This window comes from Perognathus longimembris, chromosome 6, assembly GCF_023159225.1.
Source record: "Perognathus longimembris pacificus isolate PPM17 chromosome 6, ASM2315922v1, whole genome shotgun sequence".
Lineage (NCBI taxonomy): Eukaryota > Metazoa > Chordata > Mammalia > Rodentia > Heteromyidae > Perognathus > Perognathus longimembris.
In genome coordinates this window covers 4,637,769-4,649,324 of record NC_063166.1, presented here as the reverse complement: position 1 = coordinate 4,649,324, position 11,556 = coordinate 4,637,769, and the positions used below count along the sequence as shown (strand labels likewise).

The 11,556-nt window shown below is 47.3% G+C and overlaps 1 protein-coding gene across 1 annotated transcript; it reads left to right on the top strand.

Moving 5' to 3' along the window:
• On the top strand, window positions 1–11,277 carry Adgrf2 (adhesion G protein-coupled receptor F2). Its single transcript, XM_048347541.1, has 9 exons — window positions 1–72; window positions 147–189; window positions 541–695; window positions 2,752–2,988; window positions 3,891–5,252; window positions 7,903–7,944; window positions 9,263–9,322; window positions 9,969–10,045; window positions 11,164–11,277. Exons 1-8 carry the CDS (start codon window positions 1–3, stop codon window positions 10,014–10,016), a joined length of 2,019 nt encoding a protein of 672 aa, XP_048203498.1. The 3' UTR covers window positions 10,017–10,045; window positions 11,164–11,277.
• Window positions 11,278–11,556: the final 279 nt, after the last annotated feature.

Genomic DNA, 11,556 nt, shown 5'->3' with positions numbered 1-11,556 from the left:
ATGGAACTTTCTTCCATTTTTTGGCTTTTGGAAGCCAAGCTGGAACTGCTGGTGGATCCATCAGGATTGTGGGTGAGTAAATCGATCTATTGACATGAGCATGTTGGCAATTGACTCTGATACGGATTTCATTGTTCTCTTTCTAGGCCACCAACAAAAGCAAAGAGAAGGTGCCTAAGAGACTATATGGTATGTTGGCAACAGCTAATAACCACACAGCCGTCTGACTGTCATGGTTGCCATGCCGGCACATTCTCAGCCCGCTGACTCATGATGGAGCTTGCCTTTGCACTGATTTTTCTTCCTTACACTGAATTGTGTCTTTGACTCCATAGGTTGTGGGGCTGGGTGAGACACACTGGCTTGAACTGTGGAAATCTTTCCACTCGCTTTCACGGGGGCAGTCGTGCTTTTCTCTGTGCTATGCGTTGCAGTGCAGAATAAGATTGCATTGGCAGGAGGAGGTGACCGCTTCTGAAATGCATGCGGTCGAGAGCGCAGGCTTTCCCTCCTGACACGGAGGACTCTGATTTTTCTCAGATGCGTGTGATGGATTCTGTGTGGAGGACAATGCCCGCTGCAGTCAGCGTTGCCCTCCGGGGACTGAAGGGAACATGGGGTTTGCGTGCAGGACAAAGACATGGCGTAAAATCACGGACACCTGCCGGACTCTTAATGCCTTCAACATCTTTGAGGTAATGTCCATGCTCTCACAACGTGGATTATTGTGTGGGCTCCGTGTGCAAAGCAGAGGCTCAAGTTAGCCACACAAATTTTCCTCCTAAAGGAGAGGTGGAACTTGAGGCCGCGCTGTGCTGTGAATACACAGATGCCTAACCCTCTCTTCCTCCTAACTGTGGGCATCTGAAAGGTGTACGTCTGTTTCCCACTCCCTTTCATGACATGGAGGAATCTGATATTTTATGTAGGTTAGAGCTAGGAGAGGTGTTCAGAGTTGTCACAGTCAACTTTTTCATTTTCATTTTAGGTGCGCGCGCGCGTGTGCGTGTGTGTGTGTGTGTGTGTGTGCGCGCGCGTGCGTGCTAGTACTGGGGCTTGAATTCAGGGCCTTGGCACTATCCCTTAGCTTGTTCATTCAAGGCTGGCATTTTATCATTTAAGCTACTGCTCCACTTCTGTTATTTTTGTATTTTTATTTTATTTTTTTGCTGGTTCATTGGAGACAAGAATCTCCAAGACATTTCTGCTCCAGGTTGGTTTCAAACCATGGTCCTCAGATCTCAGCCTTCTAAGCAGCGAGGATTACAGGCGTGAGCCACTGGTGCCTGGCTTTAATTCTCAAAATTGTTGATTCTCAAAGTATGTAATTTGAGTCCCATACCAGAACTAGCACATCAGAATCTGTATCCGGTCAGGATTCCCTGTTGATTTCTGTTCTCATTAAGACACGAGCAGCATGTTGGACGGACTGCTGGCTCGGCCTGGGACTAATCCTCATCACACCCAACCCGTCGGACCCCATACGCACGGCTGCTGGAGTATGTATGGGAGCAGCAGGTTTTTTCCTCCTTGTCCTTAGCATCCTGCTTGCTTTCCCCAGAGTCAGTGAAGACCAGGAGGGACTCAGGAATCAGGCATTGGAAGCACAGAGGAGGGGCAGGAGTCCCCTACACAGCGCAGAATCCTGGGCATCGGAGAGCTCCGGATGTCACTCTAGACTAGACCCGGGCATCTGACACCCACCCCTTGAAGTGTTTAAGCCTTCTCAGCACATTTTAAATAAAAATATTGCCTTAAAAACCACAAGAAGCAAGCTGATCTAAAGGAAAGGATTACATTGACCTAAATATGTTCATCAAACTACAATATTTTCATGCATACTCAAGCAATTACATATGTATTGAATTAAATTCTAACAAAAGCAGATCAAATGCTGTTTGATTCCCATTTGGCTCCTTTTTCTGCTTTTTGGCATGAGCTTTGACTTCTTCAGGCTTCGCTCTTCTTTTCCTTTGCAGGAGTCTCTGTTTGGCCTTTCTTTTGTTTTAAGAACAGTCTCATCGTGTGTGTGTGTGTGTGTGTGTGTGTGTGTGTGTGTGTGTGTGTGTGTGTGCGTGTGCGCACGTGCACTACTCTGAGAGTGTTTAATACTTTTATACCAGAAATCTATCACCTAACTTCAAAATACTGACCAGCTCTAACATTCTGGGAATCTGAGACCCACACATAATGTGTTTTAACACTTAAATGCTCTAACCCAAGCTTTCAGAATGCTAAGTAAAGCACATTGTCTCTGCTGTCCATCCTAGATTTCATTCTGGTCTTCTAGTGGAGGGGCTGGCCAGGACATGCATGCGTAACCTTGAGAAAAGTCTCCTTGTGGCAAGAGTGAAAGTAAACTTAAATGGTACTAGGAATTGATATTGTGTCCCTGCACAGGATAGGAGACACCGAATGCTGTCTAAAGTGGCATGATAAAGATGACCCTTGCTCTTTGGGGGGGAGGGGGGGTTGATCAGTAGTAGGCAGTTGAAAAATTGGGACTTTTTCTTTTTTGTTCCATATACCATTAGGTCATTGGGAAAAAGGAACTTTGTAATTTTTTTTGCGCCATATATATCTTGCCATTGGTCAAACTATTCCATCCAAGGTGTGACATTGAAAATGAGAAAAAAACCAAAAACCTCCCTCTGCAATTGTGTAATAAAGCTTCTGTAAGTTTTAGTGAGAGTGCTTTCCGTTGGACGTGCACAGTGTAGTGAGGCTTTCTTTGTTCTGGTCACATCTTAGGAGAGGGAGTCATATACAGTCCAGCACTTCGGAGCGAGCGCAAAGGGAGAGGAGGACACTGGGCAAGACGAGACCATCGCAGAGAAGCTGATGCAGAAGTGCCCGGCAGACTTGTCTTGTGCCACCAGAAACATCCAGCATTCTCCCCAGATTCCAGGAAACATTGCGGTCATCGTGCAACTGTTACACAACATATCCACGGCGCTGATGGCAAAGGTGGATGAGGCGAAGATGCAGGTGAGACGCCCTGGGTAGTTGGTGGAGGGTTATGGGCCTGGGAGAGGAACTTTGATCGTTTGGAGCATCTGGTGAGCTCGTTGGGAGCTGGAGACAGTGTTTTTCACCTCGGTGTTCCCAATGCCTACATAGCAAGGGTTCAAGAGACGTTTTTCAGAGGAAGAACCAAGAAACAAAAGGAAAAAGTGAACTCGCCAAATCGACAGCCATCCATACAGAACGCCTACTCGGTACTGCGGTGGGCGCGGGAGGGAGCTTTACCCGTGTTCTAGCTACTACAATCCTCTAAGAAACATTGTGGGTCCCGCAGATAGAAACACGTCTCGCTTTTCTTTGTGAGTCTGAATGAGTGGCTGAGATGACTAATGGCTGATGAGACCCCAGGAGCGAGAGCACAGATCGGGACTAGATGGGCAGCTCATGTGTTCTGACGTTTGGAGCAGAGGGTGTACACAGGTGGATTCGGCCTTGGGTCTCGGTGTTCCAGTTACTTGGCCCTGCGAGGCAGGTGGGGGCTAATTGCACGACGGTTAATCACATGACGGGCTCTGTAGCGAGTTGGGCCTGCGGTGTGGAGGGGCGCATGATGGAGTTGGCACGTGAGAGCTTCGCCACCACCAGTCTCACCAGGAGGAGAGCCCAGGAAGGCAAGTCCCGTGTGGCTTTCTCCTCCTGCCACGCTGACTTCATGTACAAGTCCACTAGGGGCCCAAGTCAGAGGCGGATTCTGGTCTTTGAAGTCTTGGGTGTGCCCTGAGATGGCCTGTTTCTAGGACATTGCCAGGCAATGCTTGCTACTCCGACTCCTCGCTGGAGACTGTGGTTTGTCAAAGTGGGTCTTGACTAGGTTGGCAGCTCCATCAGTGCTGCGTGTGATTCCTAACTGCAACTGTCATTTTCAGAGTTACAGCACCATGGCCAACCACATTCTTGACAGCAAAAGCATTTCGAACTGGACCTTCATCCCTGACAGAAATAGCAGCTGCATCCTGCTTCATTCAGTCAATTCCTTTGCAAGAAGGCTGTCTCTCAATAAGCGTCCCGTCGACATAGCACGCACCTTCATTCATACCATGGGCGCCATCCTACCTGAGAACCGCGCTGGAAGGAATCTCAGTTTTTCCATGAGAGTTAACGACACCAGCAGGAAAGTCACTGGGACGGTCCTGATCAGTAAGGACGATCTTCAGAGAGTGCCTTCCTCCTCTCAGGTCATCAGTATTGCCTTTCCAACTCTTGGGGCCATCTTGGAAGCCAGCCTATTGGAAAATGTCACTGTAAATGGGCTGGTCTTATCTGTCATCCTGCCCAAGGAGCTGAAAAGGATCTCATTGATTTTCGAAAAGATCAGCCATTCGGAGGAGAGGAAGACGCAGTGTGTTGGCTGGCATTCCTTGGAGAGCAGATGGGACCAGCAGGCCTGTGAGAGGATTCAAGAAAACTCCCAGCAAGTCATTTGCAAATGTTGGCCAAACAAATTATTTACCTCTTTTTCTATTCTTATGTCACCTCACGCCTTGGAGAGCCCAGTTTTGATTTACATCACGTACATAGGCCTGGGCGTTTCCATTTGCAGCTTGGTCATTTGCCTGACCATTGAAGCCCTGGTCTGGACGCAGGTGACCAAGACGGAGATTTCCTATTTGCGTCACGTGTGCATCGCGAACATCGCAGCCACCTTGCTGATGGCCGACGTGTGGTTCATCGTGGCTTCCTTCCTCAGTGGTCCAGTCGAACACCACAGCGGCTGCGTGGCGGCCACCTTCTTTGTTCACTTCTTCTACCTCTCTGTGTTTTTCTGGATGCTTGCCAAGGCGCTCCTCATCCTCTACGGGATTCTGATCGTCTTCCACACACTGCCCAAGTCCGTGCTCGTGGCGTCTCTCTTCTCGGTGGGTTACGGGTGTCCTCTGGTCATCGCTGGCATCACCGTGGCTGTCACCGAGCCTGGCAATGGCTACCTGCGGCTTCACGTCTGCTGGCTGAACTGGGACCTGACCAAGGCGCTCCTGGCCTTTGTGGTGCCGGCCCTGGCCATCGTGGTGGTCAACCTGGTCACCGTGACGCTGGTCATCCTCAAGACCCAGCGGGTGGCCGCGGGCAGCTCCATGTTCCAGGAAGTGAGAGCCATCGTGAGAATCAGCAAGAATATCGCCATCCTCACCCCGCTCCTGGGACTGACGTGGGGGTTCGGCATCGCCGTGGCCGTGGACGGGAGCTCCCTGGCCTTCCACGTCATCTTCTCCTTGCTCAACGCGTTCCAGGTGAGTCCTGGGATTAAGTCCAAAGCGAGAGGCTGCGTGGAGAGGCTCCGCCCTCGGCCCCCGTGCCCTCAGATTTCCACAGAAGCAGCAGTACGCTTCCACGCTCCCCGACGGCTGCGTCGGGTTCCGTTGTGCGTGTGTGGATGGATTGACCGCGTTTTCACAGTCCACGCGTCGGTGGTAGGGCACCCGGGCTCTTTCCGGAAGTTGACCGTCGTGAACTGTGCTTTCTGCAGATGCCTTGGTTACACCTTGGCATGGGTCACCTCAGATTAACACCCAGGAGTGCAGTGCTCTATGTTTGTTTTTCTGAGGAATTTCCATACTGATTTCCATCCTGGTGGTGCTGCTTTACATTCCCACCAGCACTGTACCCGGGTTGCTTTTGCCCACAGCCTTGCCAGTGTTTGCTGCCAGAAGCCCTGGACATGCCCCATGGACATACTGAATCCGAACCCCGTGATAAAAACGTTCCAAGTGCAGCAAAAGAGAAACAATTGAGCAGAAACCCTTGCAGTTGCATAGGCTGTTTAATACCAATAAATACCAGTGCTTTATTGAAGTCTTTGCCCGCCCCCCCACCAACCAAACAAACATTAGAATAGGTATTGAGTGAGGAGGAAAGAAGCTCAAACTCCAGAAAGGCTCAGATTTCAATTCTGAGTGTCGCATTTACTAATAAGGGAGTACTCAGAGTACTTATTTTTTTATTTTTTATTTTTTGGCCAGTCCTGGGCCTTGGACTCAGGGCCTGAGCACGGTCCCTGGCTTCTTCCCGCTCAAGGCTAGCACTCTGCCGCTTGAGCCACAGCGCCGCTTCTGGCCGTTTTCTGTATATGTGGTGCTGGGGAATCGAACCTAGGGCCTCGTGTATCCGAGGCAGGCACTCTTGCCACTAGGCCATATCCCCAGCCCTCAGAGTACTTATTTAACACGTCAAGCATGGCTCCTTCATCCATAAATGGGGTATTCTGCTGCCTAGACTGTTGAGGTGTTTGGAAAATGGAGTAAAATGGTGAATTGGAAAGCACTAAGCACTACAATGATCTGAAGGTTACAAATGGCTTCCCATTTGTAATGACTGGGTTACGATTTGGAAATTAAGCAGTAAAATTCCCTCCAAAAATTAGGTTTCAAATGGCAGGTCTTAGATTTTTATGATTTACTTCCGGTCACTTAGAATTTTTAGTTACCATGCAGGGCCATCTTACAAACTAGCCAGTGAGGTGTTAAAGGTAGTTTCTTTTCTCCCTTTGCTATGTATCATCGATGTTCAGTTTCATATCTACTTGCAACATTTTTTATGCTGATCCAAGTATATTGTTGCATAACATAAGGGTTAATACATATAATTACGCAACATGGTTTCTCCCATAAAAAATGTACCCTGGATTTTTATTGTTTACAATGTGTATGTCTGTCTTTGTGATGTCTACTTAGGATTCAATATTTAAGACTTTCCTTCATGATTAAACTTTTGATTCCAAGTATTTTTTTTTTTCTGTTACAGTAAACCAATGAAACAAGGTTTTCTTTTTACATTTGGTATTAAAAGTGTAGGTAGCCACTAATTGTAAGGAAAGTTTTTATTTTTGTGAAGTGCTCTAAAACATTTTATTTTCTAAGCATATGTGGTGGCCAACAAGACTGTTTTAAAGTAATTGGTTATAGAAATTTTACGTGAAGTCTCTACTGACTTTCTCACTCAAATCTTAAATATAAATAATTACATATTATAATAAACACTTTGGTGTCATGAAGAATAATAGCAACAATAGGGGTTTTCTCACCTTTTAATCTGTGCTTTTTCGCATTTCTAAAGAAAGAATTTGTACTTTATATTGGTAGGGCTCTTAGTAATTTCCGGTGTGTGTGTGTATGTGTGTGTGTGTGTGTGTGTGTGTGTGTGTGTGCGCGCGCGCGCGCTGGTCCTGGAGCTTGAACTCAGGGTGCTGTCCCTGAGCTTTTTTGCTAACGCTCAGTGCTCTACCACGTAAGCCACAGCTCCACTTCCAGTAGCTGTCAGTTCTGCTGATGGCTAGTCACTGCTAAAACGGAGGCCCCAACCCAGTCTTTTCTAATTTACAGCTCAGCAGCACCCATGTCTGTTCTGCATAAGCCCGCAGTGGACTCAGACCTTACACATAACAGGTCCCTTGCCTTGTCTCCCGTGGGGCCGTGTGCTCCGTGACTCTTGTTCTGGACTAGGCTTTGCACACTTGCGTTAGACTATTTTGAGCACTTTCACCTGTCATAGAAGGGCCAACTGGAAATTTCAACTCACTTTTTTGTCTTGAGCCTTGGCGAGAAGCGGGGTGAGGCTGATTGAGTTGCTGGGGACACAGGGCAGTGGAAAACGGACAGGGATGTGCCCAGAGAAGACAAACCAGGCGGCCAACTGTGTGGGCTTGGACTGACTTACAGGAGCCGACTTGTCTTCTCAGTAATCTTGTTACCACAGGCATCTTGAAAATCAAATTATACAGACTTAGAGTGGAATAGATGGATAACAAAGGCAAGCAACAGTTTCCTTTAGACACTAATATTGAATATATCCCTAGTGCCCCAAACTAGGCTGCATCTTTATAACAATGCTATTTTGTAACCCATCTCAAACATAACAGATGCTCAGACTGGTTATCTTTTACAGGGCTTCTTCATCCTGGTGTTTGGAACAATCCTGGATCCAAAGGTATCGTGTGTAAATTCTTCTCTTTTTTTCTGGACTCTTGGTACTTGTAGTGTCTGAGCTCTTCCTGTTCCCATGGTACCACGGTGCTTCCTGACACAAGAGAAGCAACCCTTTCAAGTATGGAGCAAAGAAGTTTCTATCAACTCAGATTATTCAATTGTTATGTGAAAAGGGATACAGTAACAAATCAAAAAACAAACGCTCTTCCTCACTACTGAATTGTACTTTAAAACAAAATCTATCAGCGTTATTAGCTCAATATCAAAGTTTGTGAAAGAGGAATTCCCCTTTCATTGTCTCCTGAGAATGACATATTGGCCTAGTGAAAATTATTCAGAGGCAAAAGAATATTAGTCTGGATACTTCTATCGACAGATGGTCCCTGATTCATAACATTCAAATTATGATTTCTTTGACTTCATGATGGTCCAAAAGCGATCTGCATTCCATATACGTTAGTCCAAATTTTGACCTTTTCCTGGGCTTGTACTGTATACCATGATGCCCTCTCTCTAGCTCACTAGACAGCCAGCCCTGCTCCGGGAGCAGCAGCGTGATTGCAGTGGTCAACAGCCTGCACTCGACGGCACTGCTAAGCCGTGGTGCTCGGTAGACTAGGGATATTTAAGTGCAATTCTGACTTGGGATATTTTCCACGTGCAAGGGGAAATACGCCACCCCATCATCAGCGCAAGAGCATCTGCCCCAGCCTGGCGCCACGGGGAAGTTCCACGTGAGTGAATCCCAGGTTCCTCAATGGGGAGAGCACAGATAACAGATGTTTTTCTTGCCTTCACTGGATTGTGGCAAAGAGCAAATGCACCTTCCTGGCTGAAAACAACACAGAGAGCCTTGGAGACAGCGTACAATTACAGACCACAGGACGGGGTTTTGTCGTCATAATACCATAATTAGTATTTGCAGGCAAAGCAACATTAGCACGTTGCATACTAGTGTAAGGTACATGAAACGAGCGAAGGACCCAAAGCCACGGGGCTTTCTATCCGTGTCAAACTCTAACATTTTAAAATTAAACTGGAAAGGCAAGTACTAAAAATTGTCACAGGACCATGCACAATGAAGAGACAAAAAAAGGCTGTATATATGAAAGACTTACCCTTTTTTTTTTTTTGGTGCCAATCCTGTTGCTTGTACTTGGGGCCTGGATGGTTGAACCACTGTTCTACTTCCAGCTTTTTGGTGATTAATTGGAGATAATACTCTCGTAGACTTTCTTGCCTGAGCTGGTTTTGAACTGTGATCCTTAGATCTCAGCTTCTTGAGAATTAATTTGTAATTCCCTTTGTTTAATATCTAGATAAGGGCTGCTATTAAGGGTCGAGTAGCTTCTTTGAAGTGGACCTCCCGAATATCAGAGGTAAAGATTTCCTATTAACTTGTGTGATTCAAAATTTCGCAAGATGAATACTAAGCAATCGCTGTAGTACTTTGTGGTGTGGGTCTTTCCTGAGCAAGCGCCTCTTTGAGCTGTTCAGCCCCTTTCTGGACTTCAAGGCCCATATACAAGGAGATCAAAACAGGCTTAAATGCTATCAGAGGTGACAGGTGACTCTCAAACCACGGACTAGAGAATGGGTGATGAGAGAGAAATGAGAGGGGAGGAGGAGTCTGCTGAGTTCTCGCGCACCTGTCAGGACCCACGACAGCCCAGGCGTTCTTTGTGGCTCCAGTCCCTGGGCTGCGGAAGTTGCAAGTATCCTGCTGACGTCAGGATTTTCAAAAGGAGTTGGTTTCTGTGATGATTTAACTCATCAATTCGGAGCCACGAGGGGCTTCTTAAGGGAGAGGCCCAGGCTAGACTGGGGGTGAGGAGGGGGCAAATCTCTTAAGCCAGCCTGTGCTTTTGTTGTTCACTATTCTAATACAAAGAGGAGAGGAGAGAGCTGGGGTGAAAGGGTGAAACGAACTCCCGCGGACCATAATTTCTCGTGTTGTTTTGAGTCATGGAGATAATTGCGACCAGACTGGTTATGATAAATACAATCATACTTTGTCTTCATCAGAGCCTTTCTTCTGAATGCACTTGTCAACCCACCAAAGGGCCAAGCTAATAACCCAGACTTCATCCCTCACCTGGGAGGTGAGTACAAACCTGAGCTCTCCATGTCCGTGTGCGTTACATATATGCCATTCCTAAAAACAACAACAACAACCACCACTACTACTATTTAATGTTAATTAGAAACATCTTTTCATAATTAAAAAGATTGTCTAGTCCAATTTATTCTCTCTCCTCGTATCTCTTCTCTTATTCTCCCCCCTCCCCCTTATCCTTTATCATGTCAGCCTTTTCTCTACATTTCTTACTATTTCTTGCGTATTGCTAGCCTTAAACGAAGAAGAAATTCTGACAAAATAGTATTTGTGAGAGGTCTTAGGTGTGCATGTTTATGTTTAAGGTAGATGCTCCTTTACATTTCTGTTTAAGGGAGATGTGTATCGTGTTTATGTTTTTGCTTAAGGTAGATGTTCGTTTACGTTTAAGGCGGAGGCACGCAGAGAAGGGGAAACACACTCGGAGACACACTGACAGGGGGACGCTGGTGACTGAGGGCTGGGAAAGGAGCAGGCGCACTCTTCCAACCCTGTGTCTTCATGTTCCTCTAAGTCTAGAGAGAAGACGTAAACAGCGAAGGAGACCAGGACACACTCAACTGAGTCACCATGAGCACAGGGAGGCTTTGGGAGATGAAGAAGGCTGGGAACTTAGAGAAACGCGGAGTGCATCTGTGGAAATGCCATTCCCACGGTCCAAGATTCCCACAGGGAAGCAGAGATGCAGAAACAGTGCTCTAGACATGCATAGAGCACACACACACACACACACACACACACACACACACACACACACACACGCCTCTCCACTGGGCATCCAGGCTCCAGCAGCCTCTAGGGCCTTCTGGAACATCCCAGGATCTTTTATAGAGGAATGAGTTTGTTTGTTTGTTTTCAGAGAACGGTTCCACTCAAAAGGAAGTGGTCCAACTTAGGATGCAGTTGGTGACTCAGCATCGGTAGGCAATGGAAAAGCACGAAGCCCGAGGGCTGTACGAGCCTACAGGCAGGAAATCCACTCACCAGGCGCCAGGGAGGCTCTGCCGAGGGCTTACCGTTTAGGAACAAGTGAACTTTCACGGCTGTGAACTTTGGGGGCCTTGCTTCCTTGTGTGTTGAAGCTACGTTTTCTCTCCTTGACAGGGTTATTCACTCCAGGAATGGCAGAACCCCGAGAAGCACGCGTGTATTCCTGCTTTCTTGCCTACGGGGACTATGAAGGAAGCCCCGAACACTGGTGGAGCTGCTCAAAGGGGGTGCAGTGTGGAAAGGATGGGAGACCCCTCTTGCCCACCAACCACAAATATAGTTAGGCTACCTGGGTGTCAGGAGGACTGGGGTCTTCTCTGGCCCCCACCTCTGGCCTGTGGGTCCCATTCATCTTCAGGAAGAGAGCTCTGGCTTACTTAGGCAAGGTGATCTAGATATTCTAGGTGATTCTGGGGGGGTTGTGGTGGGAGGGGACCTCATGAATAGTCACCAGCGGCTGAGCCTGACTCTAAGTAGGTCACCATTGGCTCTGTTGATAAAAGAAAT

What these genes read in the sequence shown, in the direction of transcription:
- Adgrf2 (XM_048347541.1), top strand. Translation starts at nt 1, where the DNA reads ATGGAACTTTCTTCCATTTTTTGGCTTTTGGAAGCCAAGCTGGAACTG. An exon ending in GGTGCCTAAGAGACTATATG is followed by an intron (nt 190 to 540) that starts GTATGTTGGCAA and finishes GATTTTTCTCAG; the next exon opens with ATGCGTGTGATGGATTCTGT. An exon ending in ATGCCTTCAACATCTTTGAG is followed by an intron (nt 696 to 2,751) that starts GTAATGTCCATG and finishes GTCACATCTTAG; the next exon opens with GAGAGGGAGTCATATACAGT.